Here is a 25,348-nt window from a genome sequence, read left to right as displayed (position 1 = left end):
ATTTGCTGTGAAAAAATACAGGGCAGCCCAACTGATGATGAAAGTTACACCACCATTATGGAATGGAATTTGGTTGCAGTGATTGTCAGTTTTCACAGGCTTATTAGTAAACTTGCCTAAATCATGGAGACCAGTTGTAACAAAAAATGAACTTTATTCCTTTAACTTAAAATATGTCTGATACAAAGCAAAGTATCACATTTACTGAATTAATAAGTAAGCTGCAAATAAAAGTTACAATAACTTTGACTGATTAAAGTAATAAGTTGAAAACTTTGCTACAGGGAACAAATAAATCCAGGACAAAATGTTATTTGTTTGTCATTTGCAGGTATGTAACAAGTTGACTTGTTCATGCCTATTTACCTTTTGAAAAATCAGTGGTATCTTTGTTCCTGGCACCTTCTTCTGATCCTGTTCCAGTAAAACTGACAGTGGGACACCAAACAAGCCAGAGTCTGAAGAACAAAGCAAAAGAAATGGAGATATTATCCACATCTGTTCCAATATATGTGATAATGGCATAAACCACATTTTTGAAGTGATAAGCCTATTCAGAGCTATTGACCTTTTGTTCAAAGTGTTTGAATGTCCTCGTCAATCAAGTTATTACACAAAGCATTCTGGCTAAAAGGATTCATTCATCTCTTTCTTCAACCATAAATCAGAAGTCTTCTGTTTTGACTTCAAATTGCCATCCACATACTCTGCAGTACAGTGAAGCAAACTGCATAAATGAACCATCTGCGTGGCTCTGGTTTGCAGAATGGGTGTGATGATGACCCTGCAATGCAGATCTTCATCACTCAATGCAAGTTATTACAGTTAAGATGCAAATGGCATGAGTGAAGTATCCAGGAATTTGGCTACTAAAATGAGACAGACGTAATTATCACCCAGAGTTACTCTGTAACAGTTGTCTTTATGAGGGTTTTGAAAGAAGAGCTTTTCAACCCTTGTGATTTTGCATTATACAACACCGGCAGGATAGCAAGATCACCATCTTGTCAAAGGTGTTTTGCCTTTTTTTTTTTTTTTTTTTAATAAAAGCAAAAGTACAGTTAAGCCTTGGTTAGGAAATGGTCTTTACAACAGTGCTAAGGCAATGTAAATTAAAAAAAAAAATTGAGTCTAGTCTCAGTTAATCTAGCCCTGATGCAAAACTAGCCTTAGTCTTCAAGTAAATGGGACTTCCATGTGTTTATGGCCCAGATGAATAGAAGTGAATGACCATTAGAAGAGAGCTATACTAGTAACTACTAACCCCAAGTTTGCTGACATAGAATTTCTCTGTCGGAAGTACGGATAATTGCTGTATGTGCAATTTTTCTGAAACAGCATATAATACTACATGTAGCTAAAAATTCCTGCTTGGTATGATGCCATGCCAATATTGAGGACAGAACAGCTGTTATTACTAAAAAGATGTCAGCCCTTGAGGTAATGTGATATACGTCAAAGAAACATCAGTTTCAGTGCCAAATCGGGGAGTTCTTGTATCTCTATCAGCATAAGAAGTCTACTTACAAAATACGTAGAGACTCATACATACACTCAATATCCATACCCCATGGTTTTATCATCTCGAAGATCTTGTCAATAATAAAAGTTTCTACTGAGATGAAGTTGGAGAAACAAACTGTAGAAGGTCAACAGAAAGGCAGGGCTGAGCACAGCACAACATTCCACGGAAGAATTATGTTTTCATTGCCTTTACGTACTCAAGCACAAAGGGGAACAGCCAATAGATCCACTATTGTATGAATCAACAGGCCAAACAGCACTTCAGGAGTGAAGAGGTGAGGGTCAGGTAGAGCAACAAGGCACTGAAAGCACTACATTGCAAAAGCAGATTTGTTTGGCAGAAAGGGTGACATGTCATTGTCTATTTCCTAAACATTTCCATGAGTCTAGCCCATCTTTTTTAACTTGGGATAAACCAGGGGTTTTAATCAATTCAATGTTTTTTATGACTGTTTGTCATTCACATAATAATGCTATAAGTGAAATTCAATTAACAATAAATTTGTAAGAAGAATCAATTAAAACTAAGACCCAAAATACAAAAGGAAGCGTTTTGTCTCTGTTTATTAGTGAAAGCACAAGCACTTCTGCAAGAAGAAAATGCATTTAAAGGATCAAGGTCTCATAGACGTTTCTGTGTATGCCTTTTGCATTTAAAAAGTTATTTTCTACTACTGTAAAGCGAAGCGCATATTCTGAAGAATCTATTGTACCTTGCTGTATATCTCTCAACTCTCCCTCTTGCTTTCAATTATTTAAAGCGAGCTATTGCACTGTCACATTCACTGAACCTTGACAACAGGGTTTTGGCCAAAGCAGGCTTGTGATTAACTGGGAACACACTTCAAGCTCTTCTAAAGCATTTAGCAGAAGCCAGAAATACAGAAAACAAAGCGTTGAAAACCTCTAGCACTTGAAATCGTTTTCCACGTGTCCTATGTTGCCAAGAAAAGCACTGTGATTATACATACGCTCCAATGGCTCGCAGAGCAAAATGACACGCAGCGGCTGTCTCGATATCCTCTGCAACAGCCCAAATCTTCGACTTAATATGATGCCATTCAGCATAAAAACTGCATTATGGCCTGGGTAAGTATCGGATGGGAAAGGCCTATGTGACACGGGAAAGTTTGTACCAGACAGAAGAGGAAAGCGGGTGACAAAGGCTCCCAGCATCTCCAGCCAAGGGCAATGAAAGCAAAAAAGTCAGGTAGAAGTAGCACAGGAAACCAGGAAAAGAATACCCACAAAGAGCACATACACGTGCCCTCCCAGGGAATACATCAGCACATACAAACTTCCGTGAAGCAATTCCTCCTGCACAGCATGCTACAAAGATAGTTCCCGTTCTTCAATTCTTGGTTTACCTGCTCAGTTACTGACCTGAGTTTTAACTGTAGACAGAGAGCACAGTCCTGTAGCTGGAGTGACTATGTGCGTGAACTTGCTTAAAGTGTGCCTTGAGTTAAGGTGTATAATTAAATGCTGCTCAGGATCTGTTACAATTTATATATTAATATAAATTTTCTGCTGGAAAATCATAAAGAACTGGATGCATCTGTTGTGTTGGATTAAAACAGACCCATTTGGTTCAGAATATGAAACACTAACTCACCTTTGGTTTTGATTTTCACAGCTTTTTGCTGCTTGAATTCTGTCCCAAATATGTCATAGAGAGCAGTTAATTCAATCAGTGCTAAAGAATAGACTTTCTTCATGTCCTGAGGGGCCAGGTCACCAATCTTTGTGGTACCTGTTTTGTCCTTCGGCAGCCTGAAATTCTAAAAGCAGAGATTTGCAGCAGAGTGAATAATCCAAGTCATAACAAATTACTTAGCTCGAAGGCTGTGCTTCCTTCAGGGCACAACCTTTCATCATGAAGCCTGCTGTTACTGACTAAATCACAGGAGAATCCCCCAAATAGGTTGAAGAGCAGATGATCTTAAAATCATAGGAGGATTTAGGTTCCTAGTGACTTCTGGAGGTCATCTAATTCAAATGCCTGCTCAAAGCAAGGCTATATTCAAAATCTGATCGGGTTGCTTGTTGCATTGTCCAACTGAATTTTGAAAACTACCAATAACCTCTGTAGGCACCCGTTCCAGTGCTAAATGCTCTCATGGGGACTTTTTTTTCTTTGCAAAACAGAATTTCCTCTGTAGTCACTTGTGTCCATTGCCTCTTGTCCTTTCGCTGTGCACCTCCAAGAAGAGTCTGGCTTTCTCTTGCTTGTAACCACCCACCACCACCTTCTGCAATTTATAGTGGTGGAAATGGCTGTCCATGAACAATACTATGCATGTACAATTGGGACAGAAGCCCCGCTGCACTTATGAAAACAAAATAACATATTTGGGTGCCTTAATAATAAAGGGATTCCCTTCTTAGGGAAGGGGGATCCTTAATTATGGCTCATTTCTACCGCACTAAAAGCTCAGAAGCTGCAGTCAGAGACCAATATAAGGAATTGAGCCATGAGGGAGAGGGACTTCCCAGCTCATAGAGCTTTTTAACTCCATCTCTCACCAGCAGGCTTCTAAGACTCTTGTCTGTGCCTGACATTAGCAGTGTGCATGACTCAAAGCCGGAAGGCTTACAAGACCTTCTTCCATTTGGAAAGATATATTTTACTCCAGAATTATTTCCTCATCCTGTAGAAACCCAGGGACAGCACAGATGAATTGGTGGTTATGGTACTCGACTACAAGGGCACATACCGAAACATAAACGTAATTTACAAATTTTAGATATATACTCAGTTTCCCACCTTGAGGTTTCATTGACTTGCACAATCATGTATGTGTAAAAATAGCTGCCAATGATGAAGGTGCAATAAATGCAAAATTGTAGATTTAAATAGGTAACTCCCTTTTTTTATCATTTTGCCACTCCTTTCATCACTGAAGGAGAAATCCCATAGCCATGTCTTTGAGCAATGCTTCATAAGCCTAGCTAAAAGTATAACTAAAGTATGTATTATACGTATTATTATGTATTATACATATTAGTATATTATTATTACATACATATGTATATGTTATATGTATTATACATATATATGCATATATATACATACATATATATGCATATATACAGAAGTAAGTCAGAGTATAGCTACCATTTCCTTGTTATAGGCTGCATTAGAGAAACATGACTCAAACACTTTAGAATCCATTTCTAAATATCCATTAGTGCCTGGTTTATAATGATTAAACTAGGATACATGGGGTAATTACTATTTGAAGAACTGCACATATCCTTATCTAAATTAAGTGTTTGAAGAACTGTGAAACATCATTACTTCAGACACTATGTTTACTCAGACATGTTTGCATGCACTCTTAGGGAAAAAAAAGACATTTTTCACACCACCCGTTAGTTTACAGGTCATATGTTACTGCATGTTCATGAACTGTTAGGAAGAGAGAGATCCTCAAAGAGATGCCTGAGGATCCACAACAAAATGCCTTGGAGGATCTCTTTGTATTTATTTGGATTCATTCAGAATAAGCCTTTTTTATTAAGAGTTGGAAAGTAAAACTGATCACAAACTAATCCTTAATTTCCTGCCATTTGACTTTAGACCTCTATAGACCATTCTGTTCTTCATTCTCATCCCTCACCTATCTGCACTGGGTAGCTGCACAAGGTTTCTACAGGCATCCACCAACCTTTTTTAAATGACAACAGAGATTTTTATTACAGAAGTAAAGCATCTCACCTCAGATAACAGGAAAAGGGGCTGTGAACAAATGAAGTAAGGACACAGTTTGTGTACAACTACCACTAAGCTACAATTCCAGCTTAATATTACCAGTCCATTATTGCTTACACATAGAGTGCATTTTGCCAGACAGACAATGACAGAAATAGGCATGAAAGTAGTTACTTCCATGTTATTGAGAATATTGTTCCCCAAAATGAGTTATCTTGAGGTCTGGCTCCATGAAGCTGGATCTGACAATGTTCTTCTAAATCTAATTCACCCACTATCAAATAAATATCACCAAAATAGTACCACTAGTAAAAACAAAGAATGAGAGCAATAAATAGGAAACACCTACTGGCAGAAGAGTGTCACCCCCTCCACCCTTGCACATTTTGCCTACTGATGTGTCTTTGAGATTAGCTGCCTGTTCTGCAAATGATATCTCCAAATTGATGTCAGTATCCGAACACAGCATGTCTTCAAGCGGCCTCTTCTGCTCATCAGTTCCAAGACTGAACTTCGAACCTGAAAACAGAGTAGAAAAAACCCTAATAATCAACAGCAGCACAATTGAGTATCAGTCAGTGCATAAGAGTAAGCTTAAAGCCAAGCAGAAGTTAATGCTGTGCAAGTGATGGACTTTCTGGTTGCAAATTCACCAATTTCTGCATTATTTTTAATGTCAATTGAAAATCTAGCTTCTTACAAGGGTCCATCTTTTATAGTTTTTCTTGAATAATTCTGCCAAGGCATGGGGTTTTCTCCTATTTATCTATTATGAAAAGATAAAGCAATCCACCTCAAGCAAACAGCAGACTCCCAGAATCTTCCAGGGCCAAACAGCTTTGGCATCAGAAGTTTCTTGCCATCAAACACTTTCCAGCCTCAAAGATTGTAATGTCCTGCAACCAAATCAGCAATTCTTTCTGCTGTTAAAATTTCAAAAGCAAAGAAGAATGCTTCATCTATGATCCTGTATTGGGTTTGCGTGGCAAGGTTTTGGTAGCAGGGGGCTATGGGGGTGGCTTCCGTGAGAAGCTGCTAGAAGCTTCCCCTGTGTCCAATAGAGCCAATGCCAGCTGGCCCCAAGACAGACCCGCCGCTGGCCAAGGCTGAGCCAATCGGCGATGGTGGTAGCGCCTCTGGGATAACATATTTAAGAAGGGGAACAAGTTACTGCACAACTGTAGCCGGAGAGAGGAGTAAGAATATGTGAGAGGAACAGCCCTGCAGACGCCAAGGTCAGTGAAGAAGGAGGGGGAGGAGGTGCTCCAGGTGCCAGAGCAGAGATTCCCCTGCAGCCCCTGGTGAAGGCCATGGTGAGGCAGGCTGTCCCCCTGCAGCCCATGGAGGTTCACGGTGGAGCAGATATCCACCTGCAGCCCGTGGAGGACCCCACGCCGGAGCAGGTGGATGCCTGAAGGAGGCTGTGACCCCGTGGGAAGCCCACGCTGGAGCAGGCCCTGGCAGGACCTGTGGACCCGTGGAGAGAGGAGCCCGCACTGGAGCAGGTTTGCTGGCAGGACTTGTGACCCCGCAGGGGACCCACGCTGGAGAAGTTTGTGAAGAACTGCAACCCGTGGAAGGGACTCACGATGGAGAGGTTTGTGGAGGACTGTGTCCCGTGGGAGGGACCCCACGCTGGAGCAGGGGAAGAGTGTGAGGAATCCTCCCCCTGAGGAGGAAGGAGCAGCAGAGACAACGTGTGATGAACTGACCGCAACCCCCATTCCCCGTCCCCCTGCGCTGCGGGGGGCGGGGAGGTAGAGAAATCGGGAGTAAAGTTAAGCCCAGGAAGAAGGGAGGGGTGGGAGGAAGATGTTTTAAGATTTAGTTTTTATTTTCTCATTACCTTACTCTGATTTGATTGGTAATAAATTAAACTAATTTCCCCAAGTTGAGTCTGTTTTGCCCATGACAGTAATTGGTGAGTGAGCTCTCCCTGCCCTTATCTCGACCCACGAGCCTTTCATTGTATTTCCTCTCCCCTGTCCAGCTGAGGAGGGGAGTGATACAGCGGCTTTGGTGGGCACCTGGCATCCAGCCAGGGTCAACCCACCGCAGATCCCAAGCGTTAACGTCTGGGAATAACAGGTAGTAACACAGATCATGTCTTTGTCCCAACACCCCTGTCCTCACCTCAGCCTTAAGAGTCTAGATGCCTCAGAACTGTTTGGACATGTTTCCATGATACAGGGAAGGACTAAGTACACAACAATGGCCTTACTTCTCTTTCTTTGTTCCTTAAATGAATCAAACACTAGACAAATTTAGAACATTTTTTGTTGGTTTTTAAAACAAAACAAAACAAAACAAAAAACAACAAAAAAAAACCCAGAAGGAAACAAGGGAGAGGCAGTTCTGCTTTTAGAAAAAGAAGTCATCTAATTTCATAGTAAATCAACCATTGCTTTTCAGTCTGAAGTTAAAATATATCATGAAAGAAGCAAGAGGAAAATTATCTTGTAAATAACACTACTTAATACAAAGCATCAAAGACAATTTAGCCAGAGAAAGAGTCTGATCTCTCCACCATCTTTCTTGTGATGTGGTACTTCTTAAAGGATACATCCAGGACTAGGTTCCTTGTACAAGACATTACAAATACCTTGCAAGCATTTGTGATGAAATTCAGACTTCCTTAAAACCAGCACAAATATAAACAAATCAATCCTGCTCATTTCAACGGGACCATGATTCTCCCACTGGCTCCTAGGCACAGGAGACTGCAGCCTGTTCAAAGCTAACATACTCCAAGTGCAGGAAATGTGGGATGGAAATGGACAGGAGTTGAGGAGGCAAACCATGAGCAGTGCGTATGCTTTGGTATATGAGTACTGTGTAACATAATAGATTAATTTCTTTACACCACTGTGGGAAATTTTTCTATGGCCTGGAATAACTATACTAAGCCAAGCCAGAAAAAAATTCCCAGAAAATAGTTACAGCTACAGCAACATTTGACCTTGAAGCAGGCGAAAGGTTGCAGATAGGCTGATTAAGGAAGAAGGCATCAGGAAAGTGCTGCTCTGCACTGATACTTTCAGGGGTCTGCAAAACATCTCATCTGTAAGCATGCAAACCAAACAACATATGAAGCACCAAGTTTAAAAAAAAAATTACACCAACTCAAAAATTTTTCTGAATTGTATCTGCATCTAATTGAAAAATGATACACAAAACAAGACTAGTCTCTGATATTCTTCAGAGTGAGTCCTGAAAATGACCTCAGCCTGCCAAGGCCAAACTCAGGGGACCTGACAGACAGGCAAATGGCTGCAGCCACCACAGCCACCCTCTGGTAGGGCACAGTGCTTTACGCAGCCACTCCCACGTCAATGGAATTGATCTAGAGCTGAGACACTTTCAGAGAGAGAAGGTGGATTTGAGTTAACACTTCGACTCTACTTACAACCAAGCAATGCTGTGAGAAGTAGAATAAAACATTTCCGAATTTTGCCTGTTGTGTGTGTTACTCACCACTTGCCCTTTCCAGAGTGGCTTCTGCTCACTTTCCATAGACCCCAAAAGATGCCTGGGGCATAGGCTGAAAATTAAGCTGATCCTGAAAACAGAGCTGCTCCTTTCGGTAAAGAGATACGTGGAACCTCAGTAACCAAACATACCCAAGGTCAAATTCATCCCTGGCTTCCATCTTTGGCCTCCCTGTGTGTATATCTGTATACATCATGAAAACTATTTAATGCATCCGAACTAAAAGAAAACAGTTCCTGGTCCCCCCAAGACTTTGTCATGCTAATGTGGCCTATACGTGACCTACATACTTCCCACCAGCCTGGGAGGGATCTGATGTTAACAAACAATAAAGCAGTAGCTCCTATTTCAGTCCTCTGGCCATACGAAGGTGCGGTGTAAAGCAGATGTCTTGGTAGTGGTGTACACATTTTAACAGTCTGGAAATGCCGTTGTGGGGAGTTTCTTCTTGGTCGTATGGCCTTGCTCCTATTGTTGTGCATTCGTTAACTAGGAAGCAGCTGTAAGAGGAAGCAGCTTTGGTGTTCTGCCAACCTGCCAACTGCATGCAATATTTCATGAGAGAAATGCAAGTGTGATACAGAAAAACGTAAATATTATCTCTAAGGATGTGGAAACCGTATTTTACATTAGTTGTGTGCCCTTTCGTTGGTTCACAGTGCTATTTAAAGATCACATAAAATGATGGAAATTATTCTGGAGTGGGGTGTGGATTATGTTTTGGGTTTCTTTTTAATAGGACATGGAAATATCGGAAGTGTCAACCTTGCTATATCCTAGTTTTGCTAGAGAATCTAGAGTATACCCCGATGGAGCTACGCTGATAGACCTTAATTTATAATTGGAAAGGTAGTAAGGCTGATTTTTTTTTTTTTTTGACTGACAAAGCATTTCTCTAAAATGCTACTTCATAGATGAGTTTAAATAGAAAATAAAAAACTTTAATCTTTTCACTAACACTCTATCACTCTGGCCATAGATTCCTTATTTATAATGCAAAAGCAGAAACAAACTCTTCAATTAAAAAATACAACCACATTTCAGCCTTTTTCCCTATTAAGAAGTAAACATTACAGCTCTTTTCCCTCATGTTACACATAGTACATGCAATTCTTTCATCCATTTGCCAGATCATTATGCTTTGAGGTTGCCCTTACACAGAGGTTTTATCTAACATTCTTCCCTGTGTGTTCAGACAGACAACTGCAGTCCCACAGTAAGCTGACTTTTGCTGCTCCCCTATTTAAGCTAACGAGTATTTAGTTTTTCATCTGCTTTATTCTTTCCTGTTTATTTCTTGAGATGTCTCAGCCAACACGGTTATTTACTCCTTTTCACAGGTGTCCAAAGAGAATTACTTTTTTTCTTTCGTAGCTGTTGAACATATTGCTAGCTTTACAGGTCTTTAGTGAGTGTTATGGATTGTTAATAAGATAATGTCTTTTGACAGCTTAATAAATTATTCTGAATTTTCTTTTCGTTTCCTGTAGACACATTCTGTATCTACATGAAACAAAGAGGCGCTTACAGCCAGTAAGTGAGGGTCCTTCCAAAAAACCTCACATAGGCATCTACCAACAAAAAATCTTAGGAACTCATTAAACTGTTCTGTTTGAGCAGGATCAGGCAGAAAAGAATAAATACATAATGGTTTTGTAGTATTCCCCGAGTTTGCTTACATTGTTTAGGCAAGAAACGAGGTGTGTCGGACTGGCAAGAAAGGAATGAGCACAGGTTCACACAACCCATGTATGCTCTAAGGGCAAACAATTATCATCTTCAGTCTGGCAGAAGGACTTGGGAATGTAGCATTCAAAGACAGGAACAGAGTCACCACCTTTGGAGAAGGGCCAAACAGAGTCATTCACTAACAGTTAAGACATCTCAGTTTAAGCTTTGGATTTTTTTTTATGATGTGTGAGATTATATTCATATTTTTCAGGTAAAACTGGTAGTACTTCTCTATCAAAGGGGCTTTCCATTTTAAAATAATGTCTTTGGATTTTGATTTCATAAATATTTAGTATCTCTGACATATCAGGCATTGTTTACTTTTTGCCTTAAATTTATTCACTGTTTGTATAACACTAATTTGCTCATCATTCTGGAGGAAAGATCACAGCACAGCACTGAAACAGGTGCGGTGCTTTTAACGCCACCGAACTTGCATGGTTTGACTGCAAATTGAACTGATTTTTTTCTTCCTGCTCCAATCTTGGGAGCAGAGCCCACTTTAGCATGTTGACAAGAGCAGAAGTGTATCAGGATGTAAGCAGGCTGCATTTGCCATCCACATTGCAATCTGTGCTGAGGAGAGCTAGCATATGGGATTTGCCTTTCAGAACTTCCCATTTCTGAAGGGTTCATCAGGGCCACTGGAAAAAAAAGAACCAGATGTGATAAAAACTCTGTAATAATTGCTTGGTAAATTTCCAGCTCTGACTCCTACAGTGCAGTTTATTGACACAAGCATCAAGCATCTCTTCCTTCCCTTGTGCTGAACCAGCAGTCTGGCAATCCTCCCAATTTTTTACTGTTCCTACTGGAGTGAGGTTTGCTGAGAGTGAGGGAGGGAAGGATTAACAGCACTTCTGGAAAAGCACAGATTTGGTGATATTCAGGGCTGGTTTGTATTCATCTCTTCCACTTCAACTTCCATGCACATCCTGTATTGTTTGTTGCTGTTTTCTAAGCCTAATTACAGATAAAGTAACTTGCAGCAGGGAACCTGACCTGCCTGCCTATTTAAGTGGCTATAGGGTACACTGTAACAACTATTGCTATCCAGACCCCCAGAAGAAGAAAAAAAACCCCAACATACAAACAATGCAGAATAGCAATGCAGTATCTTAAAGCTTAAACGGCTGCCAATTACTATCCTGATCTCTACAGTGATGGGTATAGTGGTGTAACGGACCTGGTGCAACGGGCAGCCACCCTTTTATTATTGGACCTCAAGAACTGCAGAAAGCTTTGTCAAAGTCTTTCATCAGAATTCATACTCTCAAACCAGAAACTATGGAATCAGCTAAGGACTTCTGTGATGCTCTGTCCTACCTGGCAGTGAGAGGGATGGGTCTCCCATGAGTACTGCACCCGTCTTGTGTAATCACGTGCTGCTCAACATAACTCAGTCCTACACACACAGAATGCTATTTCCTTTCCATTTTCTTAAAAAGGTAAACAACTTTTTTCTTCCATCCCTGTTTTTTCCTTCATTTTAAGCTGCAGATACACAGCCAGTTCTCACTTTTTTTGGATGTTTATAGTCCATTTGTTTTTGTTCTCTTGTATGCACTGATGAGCTTACGTATAGTGCTTCATTTCCTGTACTGTACAGCAGAGATAAACCAGAAGGGATAAATTAAGGATCAGGAAAGACCTAAGCATAAGCTATGAGAGGAGACTTCTCCCAGATAACTCAATTAGATGATGATCACTGGTGACAAACAAGGTCTCCCAGATGGCTCAAAGGACACTACCTACAGCCACACTTAAAAATTTTACACCACAACAACGCAGGACAGAACAGGTTTCTCATAAGAATTTCATTTTCTTTTGCTGAAAAGTTACTTGAAATAGGGACCTATGCAGTAGCTTGTGTAGCTGAAAGCCTACAAACCGAAAGAAAAAAAAAAAAAAAAAAAAGTTGTTTGGCATTACCTTTTGTTCCATCTTGTGTTTCATTTTTGTTTTCACTTGTTCTCACAGTTGAGGGTTCACTCCCATCACAGACCTAAGAAAGGAACAATGAATATGCATGCCTATAAAAACCAAATGCATGGTTGTAGAAACTCCTTTGACTCTGTGCAGGATTAGAACACATACTCCGGCAATTCAGGGGTATGCAGAAGCACGCCTGTGAGGTTCAGTAGAAAACCCTTTGCCAAAGTCTAAGGGGATCTGAAATCTAGGTAACTAAAAAAGAAGTAATTAAGTCCATTCCCCCTCTTCCTAAAAGGCTAAGTGGGTATAAGACTTAATTTTCTAGAGTTGCAAAGAATAAGAAAATGTAGTCTTTGACCTGAAGCCATAGTTTGCACTGGAAAGGATACGGAAAGGGAATCTGGAGGAGACATTTTGACTGACAGTCCAAATTCCTTCCTCTTGCATAGTCTTACATGGTTGCCTCCCCTACAGAACAATCCCATCCATTTTGCAGGGCGGCCTGACATTAATACCTGTGCTTAACAGCTTAGATTCCCAACAGCAAAAGTAGGACACCTCGAAGAGACAACGAAACAGGAAAGGATTTGAACCATCTTCTCCGTTCTACAATGCTGCACTACCCAGTCTCAAGATTTCTCACACTCCATTAACTGGATGACACCTACTATAGAAAAAAATATTTCAGCACATGCAGAAAATCTGCATATGGGTACATATATATATGGGCATATATATATATATATATATATATATGGGGGGGGTGTATATATATGTATATATGGGTATACATATACCCATATATGCTTTTACCCACATATTTTTATGATCTTTTTGGCAACTCAAATCAACAATGAATGTTTAGCGCACTGGATTTTTAATCGTATTTTACTGAAGCACTGTACAACTCCACACTTACTGAGAAAAAAAATTCAAGTTTTAAAGATTTCTCCTACAAACACAAATCTCTATATTTACTTTTTTTTTTTTTTTTAAATCAGGGATCTTGAGAGGTGGAAGTGTATAGCATGACTGCCCAGAAAATTATTACTGTTTCATAGAGCAGTAGAAGCAGACTGGGAAGTTGTCAAGGTACCAAAAGTCTACCTTCTCTTCGGGAACATGGCAGGAAATTTAGTAGAAGCATCAACACAATTGTTGTGTTGATGTGAAACATCAACACTATTGTTTTACCTTTCCTCCTGCTTTCCTCCAGGTGAAGGGAGGTTACAGGATTTTCGGAGGCTATTATTAAACTGGAACGACTTGACACAGCTGCAGATGGCTTCAGTCCTCTTTTGCTACATAAAAAGCTTTCTAATGATGGGAGAGTAACAAATCACTGAGACAAGGTACCTAGGGAGGTTGTAGAAGCTACTTCACTACAGGCTTTCTGTGACAGATTGGATGAGTAACTACAAGCAATGATTTCTGAATAATTATCTTGGTTTGGAGAAAGGAATGCAGTATAGGTTTGAGGGCCTACACTTGTATTATTTTATTTCAGTCAAGGAGACAGGTTTAGAAAGATTCTTTTTTCTTTCAGTTATTTCTATATTTAATAAAAATTCTAACCTGTGTTATACATCTTAAATGGCTACAATCATTTGTCTGCTTGCATTACTTCTCACTGATGTCATCAATATCAAAACATGTAGTTTGAGAGACACAGAAGTCTACTGAACACTGTGACATATGATTTTCAAACATTACAAAGTGTAGTTTAAATACAGGAACATGAGTATGTCTCGTGCTTTACTGAAATAACATACTTGAAAGGGAAATTATACTGCTTTAAGCTATACGATATTTTACCTAAATTGCTCTGCTACTAGATCCCGTAATTTTTAGGTGTAGCCAATTCCAAATCAGATCCCAGAAAGCTTTTATGGAGTTAATATCCCTTCTGCAACCACATGCAAAGCAGAACAATGAAAGGGAAGTTGTGCCTCCAAAACATATGTTGTTTACAAACTCCTCCCACTACATTTCACCTTCACTGAATTTGAAAGGAGTTGCCAAAGGAGAGGAAGCTATTGGGGGAAAAAGGAAGTTAAATCCCCTCAAAATTCGCAATGTTCCACCACTGCTACCATTGCGTTGAACATGAGTGGCAGCAGCAGCGAGAACAAAGGATGGGGCTGAGATCAGGTAAGCTAGCCATGCACTTCCATCAGGTCAGAGTCTTCTTATGGCTGAAGATCTCATTGCTTTTGGGGGAGCAGACAGGAGACATACGCTCCTCCACAGAAGAGGAATTCTAATCATAATCTCCATTTCCATCCTTCCCCGTTCCTGTGTATGGGAAAGGAACTCTCCTGTTCAATACTCCATGAGAGGAGATAGAGACCCGCCAGGACCTGTCAGAGCAACTTCTCACACACAGTTTAATGACACGCACAGGCCCTGGGGCATAAGCCCTCAGCTGACAGGCACAAAGACCTAGCCAAAATAAAGGAGGTTAGGTTGATGTCCCTTTTTTTTCCTTTTTTTTTTTAAAAAAAAAGAAACAAGAGCACCAGTAAGTAAGAGGTACTGCCTCCTATCTGGCAGACTCCTCAGGATGGCTCCAGGGCACTACCACCCAAAGATAAAATGGGCTTTTGGTAGCTCATTGGGTGATTGTTGTCATGAGTTTTGCATCTGCATTAAAATTAATTCAGATTATTTCTTGACCACGGAGTGGTTGTTTTATTCATCACCTTTAAGTAATGAGGCCAATATACATACTTCCTTCTACATACTAAAATTGCTTAATGTAATGTCAAGTCTAGACCAACGCTATTCCTATAAATTCAGTAAAAAATTGCCTTGGAAATTAGTGAAAAGTTAGACACAAATCTTCTGGAAATATCACTTGTGTCTGTGCATCCCTCTCCTCTCCCCCCACCTCTACATGTCCCTCTTCTCTCTGCTGGAATCAAATAAAACGATGGACGGGAACTTACTTTTCCCTTTGAGTCGTTTTGTAGCCTGAAGATATCTCTGACATCAGGAATCTGGTGCTGTTTGTTTCTTTTTCTCATGGTTTGTGTGACAGTCTCTACTCGCTTTTCTACTGCTGCCTTCTGGGTTCGGGTCAGTGTGGACAGAAACACTACGCTTTCCAGGGAGTCGCCAGAGCTCTCGCCAAACAGATTTGACAGACCTGCCTCCTTCAGCCATTCTTCTTCCAGCTCTCCCTCTGAGCAAGGCAAAGAGGAAAAGGCATAAATGTTGGATTTCAAGTACTGTTAAGCACACTGGATGTTAATAACACGATCTAGTTAATGCAGTTCGCAAGGAAAGTACTAAGGGGATCCACAATTAAGAACAATTACTTACACTACCATGACTTGGAAAATCTATTGTTTCTAAAGAGCTTCAAAAGGCTTAACATATGATATCAAAGCTTTTAAAATAGTTAATCCAATACACATTGCTATGGGGCAATCTTTGTAATAATCTACAGCACGTCTCTTAAATCATATACTATTTTATAAATGTACCTAGATATAAATGTGTATAGGGAAGCCTGAAAGCGTCTAATCATTGCTGCTTCATTGATTTTTAGTTCAATCCTCAATCTTTTTAGCTCCTTTACTGACATAGTTCTGCCCACTTTTCTTGATACATTAATCCTACAGCTCTCCACTAGCTCAATTTAATGAAGGACAAACCAGGCTACAGGAGTCACCTTAATGTTATTTTTTTAATCAGTTCTTATGATATAGTCTCCAGCCTGCTGACAGCCCACAAAACAATTGTTGCTTTAGTCTTACGGCTGATAAGGTATCCTTTATTGACAGATCACTGCACATGAAAGAGGAGAAAGCTATTAAATACTGTCACTGATGGCAAAACTTCTGCTTCTGACATCAATACCACTCTAATAATACTTTCTTTAAAACACCAAATTCTGTCTGTAGCAGCCAAGTTTGTGCTGAATGCCAACAATCCTCTCAAACGTTCAAGCAACATTTCCATTTATGAGATATCTAAAAGTACTTGAAAGCTGGCATGTCGACTTCACTACTGACTGCAGTTTCCCCGCAGTGCCTACTGCACATCCAAGTGGACACCTGAATATTAACAGCATTCAGAAAACAGACACAGAATTTTAAGTATGAATTTTGCTATGGCTATGCAGCCAGATCCTGAGCCTCTGAAAAAACTCTCCCAGATTTTGTTATTAGGGCTGGAAAGAAGGGCTACACCCATTCTCCAGAGCAGATGTGAGCAAGGTATATCCCATCTCTCCCCTGCCTTGCCTTTGTATGGCCGCGTCTCAAGCAAGCCCCCAGCCAGGCAGGCCCATCAGCCAGGTGCAATGCCCCACACATTCGGGAATACTCGTACCCAAGCAAGGTGCTACACTTTAGGCAAGCTGTGGGGCAGAGCAACGTCTGCTTGAGCTGATCAACATAACTGAGCTGACTCACTTGGGCTTCATGCCAGAGTCAACAGCTCAAGCTGGAGCAGCAACTAGGGGGAAGAAGGCTATATATAAATAAAAAAAGGAAATGGTGGGTTTTGGAGTGCAGAGCCTGAAGGCGTAACAGCACCAGTGAGCTGGAGTAAGAGAAGAGGCTCATGCGCTGCAGAACGATGGGCTCTGCTGCTCTGGAGAAAGCCTCACCACTCTGTCAGATGCCCTGCTCCCTTGGCACACAGGCTCGGAGCCTTGCTGCTTTCTCCAGAGGCCATGTTGCTACCCTCTTCAGAGCACTTGTAAATAGTGGTGATGTTTCAAAATGCCTAGGGAGGCAGAAGTGCAAATCCTTTTGAAAGCTAATGGAACCCATTCTTCTTACTCATGGAGAGGTCATACCAACATGCAAAGCTCACCATTTTAATTTACTGAGACTGGGGGCCTCTCCTAAGAATGGGAAAGGGGCAGATACTACACTGTTAAAAAATAATTTTTGAGAGAAAAGTGGAATTAAGGACATTACTCCTCTTTTGTCTGATAGGACAAGAAAAATAAAGAAATTGTCCAACTTCTTCTAAGATCATGCCCTCAGGAGTGGCCCATAATTGACACTTCTGAGAAACAAAAATAATACAACTGAATGGTCACAATAGTTACAAGCATAGAAAGTTACTCACTAAACTTAAACCGGTTAATCATTGGCTTGTCTTCTAAAGCGTGAGGTTTCTATCCACAATAGCTACAATAACGAACAACATACACAAAGAGTGAAAGGGTAAGTTAGTTTAACAGTAAACTGCAAATAAAGCTTCAATTGTTGTGATTTGCAAGTACAGGCACCTTTCTGATGTTCTGCAAATACAGTTTAAAGGAAAACCAGCCTTTTACTTATCTCCGATACAATTCTCTTTCAGGGCGTTGCCTGTTTCTGGTGATATGCATCAGAGGCAACAGAATTTTCAACAGTGGATGTTCAGCAGACTGAGCTCCTTTTTGATTTAAGCGTGTTTGGTGGGTGCCATCTCTTGAAATAAGACTTAAAGAAAAATCCCTAAATCAGCAAACTGATGACCGTTCACAAGAACAGATTTCATTACCATCTGGCTCTTTCACTACAAGTGCTACTTGTTCCTCATGATTATTTCCTCTGGTTTCATGGATGTTTTCAAGTTCTTTCCAGTAGTCATCCATAGACAGTTCATCCAAGGAGTCCTGGGATCCTGAGCGGTCAAACGATGCTCCATCAGGGGTCTTCTTGGAATGGTCATGGTTCATTGTATACTGGCCAGACCGACGGCTATAAACAAACCAAAAAGCAATTCCTGGTTAGCGTTTTAAAATACAGGATATATTAATATCTGAGAAGGCAGTTAGTGATGAATTGTGTCAAAGTATCAAAGAAAACTACTGTCAACAAGCAAATAAAGATATTAAAAATTACTTTTACTATCTGGAATATATTTTTAATTTAACATTCCTGCTATACGTATCTCCTAATCTGGAACGGCACAGGAGTCTGTATTAAAGAGGAAATAATGAATCCAAGTTCTAGTAATCCTAGTTACACCAAACCTCTAATTCAACTCACAACAGCCAGTTCCACAAACTTCATAGTACATATCTTCCTAGCATTACCATTCGTAAAGAATTTTTCAGAAGTGCCTTTCTGCCTGCGTAAATTCTTATAACTTGACAGTAACCCTACTTTTTTTCCTTTGCTATTCTGCTTTTATTTTTTATAAATGCCTAGTCTGGTATCTATGACCTTAATTACAGCTGGGAAAGGACAAAGTAGAATTACTGAAGTTACAATTTGTGAAGTAAACTGGTGAGTCCTAACATTTAACAAAGGCCACTATTTGTTTCCATCTTGCTTCCTCTTTGACTGGAAGCGTACCATTTTTATAGTTTGACGTTACTAGTTTTTGGTTCACCCTGCCAAATGTATATTGCTAAGGCTTTCAAAAGGGATCTTTCATCTTAAGTACAGCTGCAACTAGAAAAAAGAAACCAACAAGCTAAAACCTCTAGGTCTCATCTTGATCTCATTAAGTCATTGGCAAAAATTACCAAGGACCAAGCAAAGAATTCCTCTTAAAAAGTGCAAAGGTTATAGTGATGTCATTGACGTTACAGGTCATCCTTACAGTCAAAGATACCAAATCAAAGCCACAAACTGATTCAGAGTATCAGAAAGAGCACATGGATTACAGGAATAGCAACCTGATCTAACTTCAGAGTTGGTCCTACTTTTAGTGGGAGGCAGATTGGACGTGGTGATTTCTAGTGGTCCTTTCTAAACTAAGTTACTCTACTATTAGAACAGTATATCAAAATTCTTCCTTGTATTAAAAAATAGTAAGTTTGTAACATTTCAGGAACAACTTCAGATGTCTTTTATGTCTGAATTTGTCTCCATATTCTAAAAAAGGAGGCATGGTTTGGGGTTAAGTAATAAATATCACTTATTCTGAGAGAAAAACATATCAAAGATCAAGCATTGTGGATTTATCACAATGCAAACGCAGCAAATTAAGTCCTACCTTCCCATTTGGCTGACTTTGCAAGTTTATCTAGAATTAAAACAAAAGAACCTCCTCGTCCTTACATTTTATCTTGGGACAACTAACACTTGTTAGCTGCCCCTAAGTAAAAAAAGCCATACCTTTCTCTCTGAAGATAAGCCCCTTGTGTGTCCAAGTCACAAATCCTTTCACACCATACGTGCTTGATTCTCTGATAAGAAATACTAACTATATGGACTTTGCCTTTAAAGGTAAAGAGCCTTATGGAAGGACTATGAGTTTCCACCCACCCTGCCTCTCTGCTCCAGGTGCAAGTTAATAAATGACAATGAATTACCAAGCTAATATGCACCCCAACACCATTCCTTAACCTGCCCTTATTTGAAAGCCCACAAAAAAAATAGATAAAGGAGTATTTAGCTTCTGCATCAATGGCAATAACAATGTCTTGCTAGTAATGCATGTTACCCAATAAATACAATTTCTCCATGTAGGTACCTTGGTTCTTAAACTTCTCCTGACAGGTGTGTCCCGTGCGTGACCTGTGCTACTTGTGAATCCAACACTAATCACTGCAGAAAGTTGTTGATGGAGCCTCATCAGAGGCGTCCCCAGCAGCCGACGTAGGTGCCGAGCGTAGCCGAAGCAGGTCAGGCCTCCCAGCCCTTGCCCAGGCTTCCCTCCTCCTGCGGCTGAAGGTGCTCAGGGCAGACTGGCTCCTTCTCCGAAACAGACCCTGTACACTTGAACTGCAGCCTGAGCGAGGTCAGATTTCAGCTTATCGTCCCCCGGTTTAACCCTGCAGAGCTGCTCGGCAGCTCTGCGGTGGCCTTTCACCTTTGGAACAACCTGCTCTTGCGGACCCACCTCAGCTGAAATTTAACCCCCACGGCACACCATGCAAAAGATAAAACCAACAGATTGAATACGTGAAAAGCGTGCACGTCGGGGGGCTCTGGCAGGCTGAGGTGGGATATCCTGCAGCAGGTCACAGCTCTGTGCCATGCTTCCAGGGAAGTGCTCCTCTCGTCCTAAAAAAGCCAGCTCGTTACCTTCCCCAGATTATGTCCTGTCTCAGAGAACTCTGTGCCCTGAAATGCACAGCTGATACTCGGCACAGAGCACTCAAGGCCATTTTTAGGGTCCTGTGAGCATTTGCTGTACATTAAAAACACTCAGTAACTCTCAGAGACTGCGCCCTACCCTTCAATCACCGGTCACAGTCCTGCTCTACTCGACCAAACACAAGCTGCTTTTCTTGTAAGGCTCCTCCCGGCCTGACCTTTCCATCTGTCATTAATGAATCAATACAGCAGCTCCCAAATTGAGCGGGCAGTAATGCCGCTTCTCCTCACGAAAGCCCTCAGAGAAGGACACGAATGGCCAGGGGAACCTTCCAAGAAATACTCACACAAAACCCTCACCACTCTGCTGCCAATCTCTCCTTCAAAATCCATGCTGCCTTAGGCCCGTTCACAGCTGGCAGCCCCAGCGCCAGCAGCACTCAGGCTCTTCAGGAGCCGAGGCCGCAGGCTGCTGCTGCTCCGCTCACCGATTCCTTGTCTTCCCTCATCAGACTCAATCAACCCCCTCTCCGCAGTTCCTGTTTGGACTGCAAACCCTTTCAAAGCCATCTGTATTTGTCCACATCCACAATTCACATTTCTATGGGCTGGGACAGAGAGAGGCTCAGGCTGGGAGAGAACAACTGCTAAAACTTTAGCTGACAGAGCAGAAAAAAGCTGACATCTTATTTTCACTTCACTTGGTTCAACATTTTTTGCTTTGCGTACCCCACCAGAGAAACACAACGGTGAAGCAGTATTTGGTGCATAACCTGCCCAGCAGCGGCTCCAGGCATCGTCATCTCTGTCCCTCCTATGAAGCCCTGTGCACAGAGAGGCACAAACAACAAAGACCCTCTGAGGATAACGAGGACAGTCTTGATACCACAGGGTTGGTGTAGATGAGAAAAGAAAAATAATTTTAAAAATTCACAGCACAGGGAAAAACAGGTTGCCAATTAAGATTTTTATTTTTAGATATCTGTTGACAAGACCAAGAACATGGGATTTCTGATGTGAGCTTCCACTAAATTCAATCCTTCTCCAAACATGCTTAGTAAGCACTAGTTGCATATCACACAATAAAAACGCATAGGTGGGAACAAGTTAAGGCCAAGAAAAAAGAGAGGAGAAGGGGAAAAGCAGTCAATCTTAGTAATAATATTATAAGGAATCTGGAAGAGAAATATGTTTTTAGAAATAATTAATCCCATATTCACAGAAGGACTCATTAAAAAAAAAAAAATCTTAAAAAAGTATTTCAAATACCCCAGGTTGCAAGCTTTAAAATTTTGTAGAAGACTGCTTTCCAAAAAACTAATCGGTAGGAAATAAGCACAGTTCATTAAAAAAAAACTATTACTGTGGTTGCAGAAAATAGGTTACTTCCCCAGCACATTCTTAAGTTTTCAGGTGTTCAATTTTTCTATTTAAAATTTGAAAAATGAAGCTGCTTTTCACAAGTATCTTCAAGGAAATCTTTTTTCTTCCCCCAGAAAACGTAAGCTACTGCTAAGAAACACAGTCACTTAAAGTAATTTTCAAACACTACTCATTTAGCCTTTCAGATTACTAAATGCCACCTTTACTCTCTGGCAGGTTTTTTCCCCCCAGAAAACTCGTATTTCCATTAAGGTCTTCACTTACAACACTCTCAAACTCTGTTAAAATCTTATTAACATCTATTTCCAATCATTAGTAAATAGTTTACTCTTCAAATAGCTTTACAGGGAGCAGTGCAATACTCTCATTTCCAAATTACACAGTCAGTTCTGACCTCTGATACTCAGACACGTGCCCTTTGCAGCCGATGAGGTTTTTGCCTATTTATCTCAGTACCAAACTGAGCCCCCAGGCATAAAACCCATTCTTCAGTATAGTTATTGCAGTCTCTTACCAGAGTTAATCTTCTTGTCCCACCCACCGGAGATGCATTTACTTATTAGAAACATCAAGGCTGCAAGACTAAGCACTCCAGCTCTTCCAGAGGGAAGCCATTAAAAACAATTCTTGTAATGAACACCATTCGTTACATTTACAAGGAAAGAAACCAGATTCGGGTTATTTCACTAAGCACTGATGAGCTTCACCTTGTGGCAAGTACTTTAGAAGAACTGTGCACAAATATTTTCTTCTGGCTTTCCTTTTGTGATCAACTGTGTCCTTTCTCGGCCCATAAGAAAATATGACTCTTCACATCAGTCACTGTTTTACACCAAAATAAAAATGTGCTTTTTTTCAGTTCTGTCAGCTTGATTTTGATTTCATCAATAGTCGCTTTATAGTGCAGTTGTCTTTATTCCGTATTTTCTTTCCTGTGAAATCTAAATCTCCCTGTCTGTTCCAGTGCCTTTTTAGCAGTTCATAACTGATACTTGTCATGTGTAAACTACAGCAGCTAGAGGTTCATCAGTTAGTAACGTGCACTTTCAGTGGCATTTCAGATAAATTCAGTTTGCAGAAAGCTAATTTTGCCCTTCCGTTTTTCTCACTCAAGAATTAAGGACTATGTTGTTCTTTAATACAGTGAGTGATGAGAAAAAGATAATCTTTGTCATTTCTATAGTGCTAGCCACAAATTTTGGATCTGAACATGATCTTTCTACATTGCTATACAAACACCATAATTGTATGGTATCCTTATATACTATATATAGGGGTATGCATGTATTAGATGTGTAAATATACTGAAAGGCAGAAATACTAAATGCAAGGATGTTCATGGTCATAAAAACTAGGCAATAGAAACACTCTTGAATGAAACAGAATAGATTAACACTGCTCAAAGACAAGCGACGTTCCTTTAACAGGATTATTGCAGGAGAGCTCACCAACTACAGGAAAGGACAAAGTCCAGCTACTAAATACTGTATGAGCATAAAGCAAAAAGATACTAGTCTCTATAATCTGTTATCTTCTTCTTGAAAAAAAAATGCAACAATGGATGAAACGCAAGTGAAAGGGAGGAATGGGAAACACCTTTTCTGCCTACAAATTAGGAATGTCTGTATAGGGCCCTTTTTTCCACCCACTTTTGCCAAATTTTGGAATTCAAAATTCAGGCCTGGATCATTTGGCCATTTACAGAAAAGCTATTAGTAGTATTATTGCAGCCATACCTACAGGTAGGTAGCCATACATATGGGGGCTCACTGATTCTGAGCGTCATACCGACCTGTGGTTAGATGTGTTAATAACCTGACAAACAAGATACACAAAGGCTGTGAGAGGGGAGAAAAAAAGGGGTGGGTATTTGCCCTGGAGAGGTGAAGCATGCTGTTCAAATTCACAGTGCAAATCAGTGACAGAAACAAGAATAATTCTCAGATCTCTGGAGTCTTTCACCACATGACCACTGGGCGTTAAAGATTGAGATCTGACCCATAGCAAACTGCAAGGCAGATAAAAGGAAGCTCTGCTGTTGTGGCTTTGTGATAGACTCCAGCACTGTTGCTACAGAGTAGCACTCACAAAACAGAATTATCTTGTTGACATCAGAGTTACAAAGTTAAGCGATAATTAGCATAAGTAATTTTAAGTTTGTACAAAGGCTAACCAGATTTAAACAACCAAAAAATGCCTATGGGTACTGTGGCCCATTTTGAAAACTATTTACTAAGCAATCACATCCATGGGATGCCATGCTCTTAAATATAAATACAGGACTTCCCAATTTCTTTCAAATCTAAACAACTAAAAAGATAAGGAGAGGGAAACAATGTGGTCTTTTGTCCTGCTTCTCATCCTGAAGGCTGAGCTATAAAAGTGTGGGAATAAGTGAAGCTCCTAAGCCCAAAGCTCCCCCCATCCATCCCCTCCTTTCAAGAAGCTACGTAGCACTGCAAGGTGCAAGGACTTCTGTTGTGGTTTAACCCTAGTCGGCAACTAAGTACCACACAGCCGCTCACTCACCCTCCCCCTGCCTCGGTGGGATGGGGGAGAGAATCAGGAAAAAAAAGGTAAAACCCACAGGTTGAGATAAAGACAGCTTAACAGGACACCAGAGGAAGAGGAAATAATAATAATGATAAAAGAATATACAAAACAAGTGATGCACAATGCAATTGCTCACCACCCGCCGACCGATGCCCAGCTCGTCCCTGAGCAGCAATCACTGCCCCCCAACCAACTCCCCCCAGTTTCTATACTGGGCAAGACGTCATATGGTACGGAATAGCCCTTTGGCCAGTCTGGGTCAGCTGTCCTGGCTGTGCTCCCTCCCAGCTTCTTGTGCACCTGGCAGAGCATGGGAAGCTTTTCTGAAAAGTCCTTGACTTCGTGTAAGCACTGATCAACAACAACTGAAACAACAGTGTGTTATCAACATTATTCTCATATTAAATCCAATACACAGCACTATACCAGCTACTAGGAAGAAAAATCAATGCTATCCCAGCCGAAACCAGGACAACTTCTTCACGAATTAACCAAGAAAGCTCTAATCTAAACTGCTACAGCAGTTTCCTGGCTTGAGCTCCCTGCTCTTGGCTGGGACGCTGGCCTGGGAATTGATAGCCAAACCTTCCTATAGCCATGGCGCCTATCAGAAAGGCATCCTGATCTTTCAAAGTTTCTAGGCAAAGCTGCATCCCAAATGATCAGACATGAAGATAATGCAAGGCCTTGATTCCAAGTATGTGCTAAATCAGAATATTTATTACCAAATCACTTATTCTAATGTATTTCAACCTAATCTTTATGAAATTTCTTTCTGTCACACCACCCCTTTGCACAGTATTCAGTATTCTGCAGTGCAGCTTTGAGCATCTTTCAAAGTCTTCTGTTAAAAAAAAAGATCAAATTGTAATTGATGTGCCCATCAAAGCGGGTTGTTCTAAAGTAACTGGATTTTGCATAGAGCCACAAAGTAGTGACACTACCTAACTGAAGTTTAAAAAAAAAAAAAGCTAAATGTAAATGTCTTCATCTTTTTATATGGCTTAATGTATTAAAA

The 25,348-nt window shown here is 40.6% G+C and overlaps 1 protein-coding gene across 1 annotated transcript in view; it reads right to left on the bottom strand.

Moving 5' to 3' along the window:
• ARHGAP18 (Rho GTPase activating protein 18) overlaps positions 1 to 25,348 on the bottom strand; it is a gene marked incomplete at both ends in the record, with an annotated part of 68,519 nt that overhangs the window by 20,865 nt on the left and 22,306 nt on the right. Inside the window, 6 exons of the mRNA XM_082305438.1 lie at positions 367 to 458; positions 3,140 to 3,305; positions 5,589 to 5,758; positions 12,392 to 12,464; positions 15,343 to 15,578; positions 17,903 to 18,102. Coding sequence (XP_082161564.1) covers positions 367 to 458; positions 3,140 to 3,305; positions 5,589 to 5,758; positions 12,392 to 12,464; positions 15,343 to 15,578; positions 17,903 to 18,102 — 937 coding nt within the window. The remainder of the gene's footprint in view (positions 1 to 366; positions 459 to 3,139; positions 3,306 to 5,588; positions 5,759 to 12,391; positions 12,465 to 15,342; positions 15,579 to 17,902; positions 18,103 to 25,348) is intronic.

The sequence above is a fragment of the Platalea leucorodia genome (assembly GCF_965183815.1).
Source record: "Platalea leucorodia genome assembly, chromosome: 3".
Lineage (NCBI taxonomy): Eukaryota > Metazoa > Chordata > Aves > Pelecaniformes > Threskiornithidae > Platalea > Platalea leucorodia.
The sequence above is the reverse complement of the archived record's forward strand: the minus strand, read 5'-3'. Positions and strand labels throughout refer to the sequence as shown.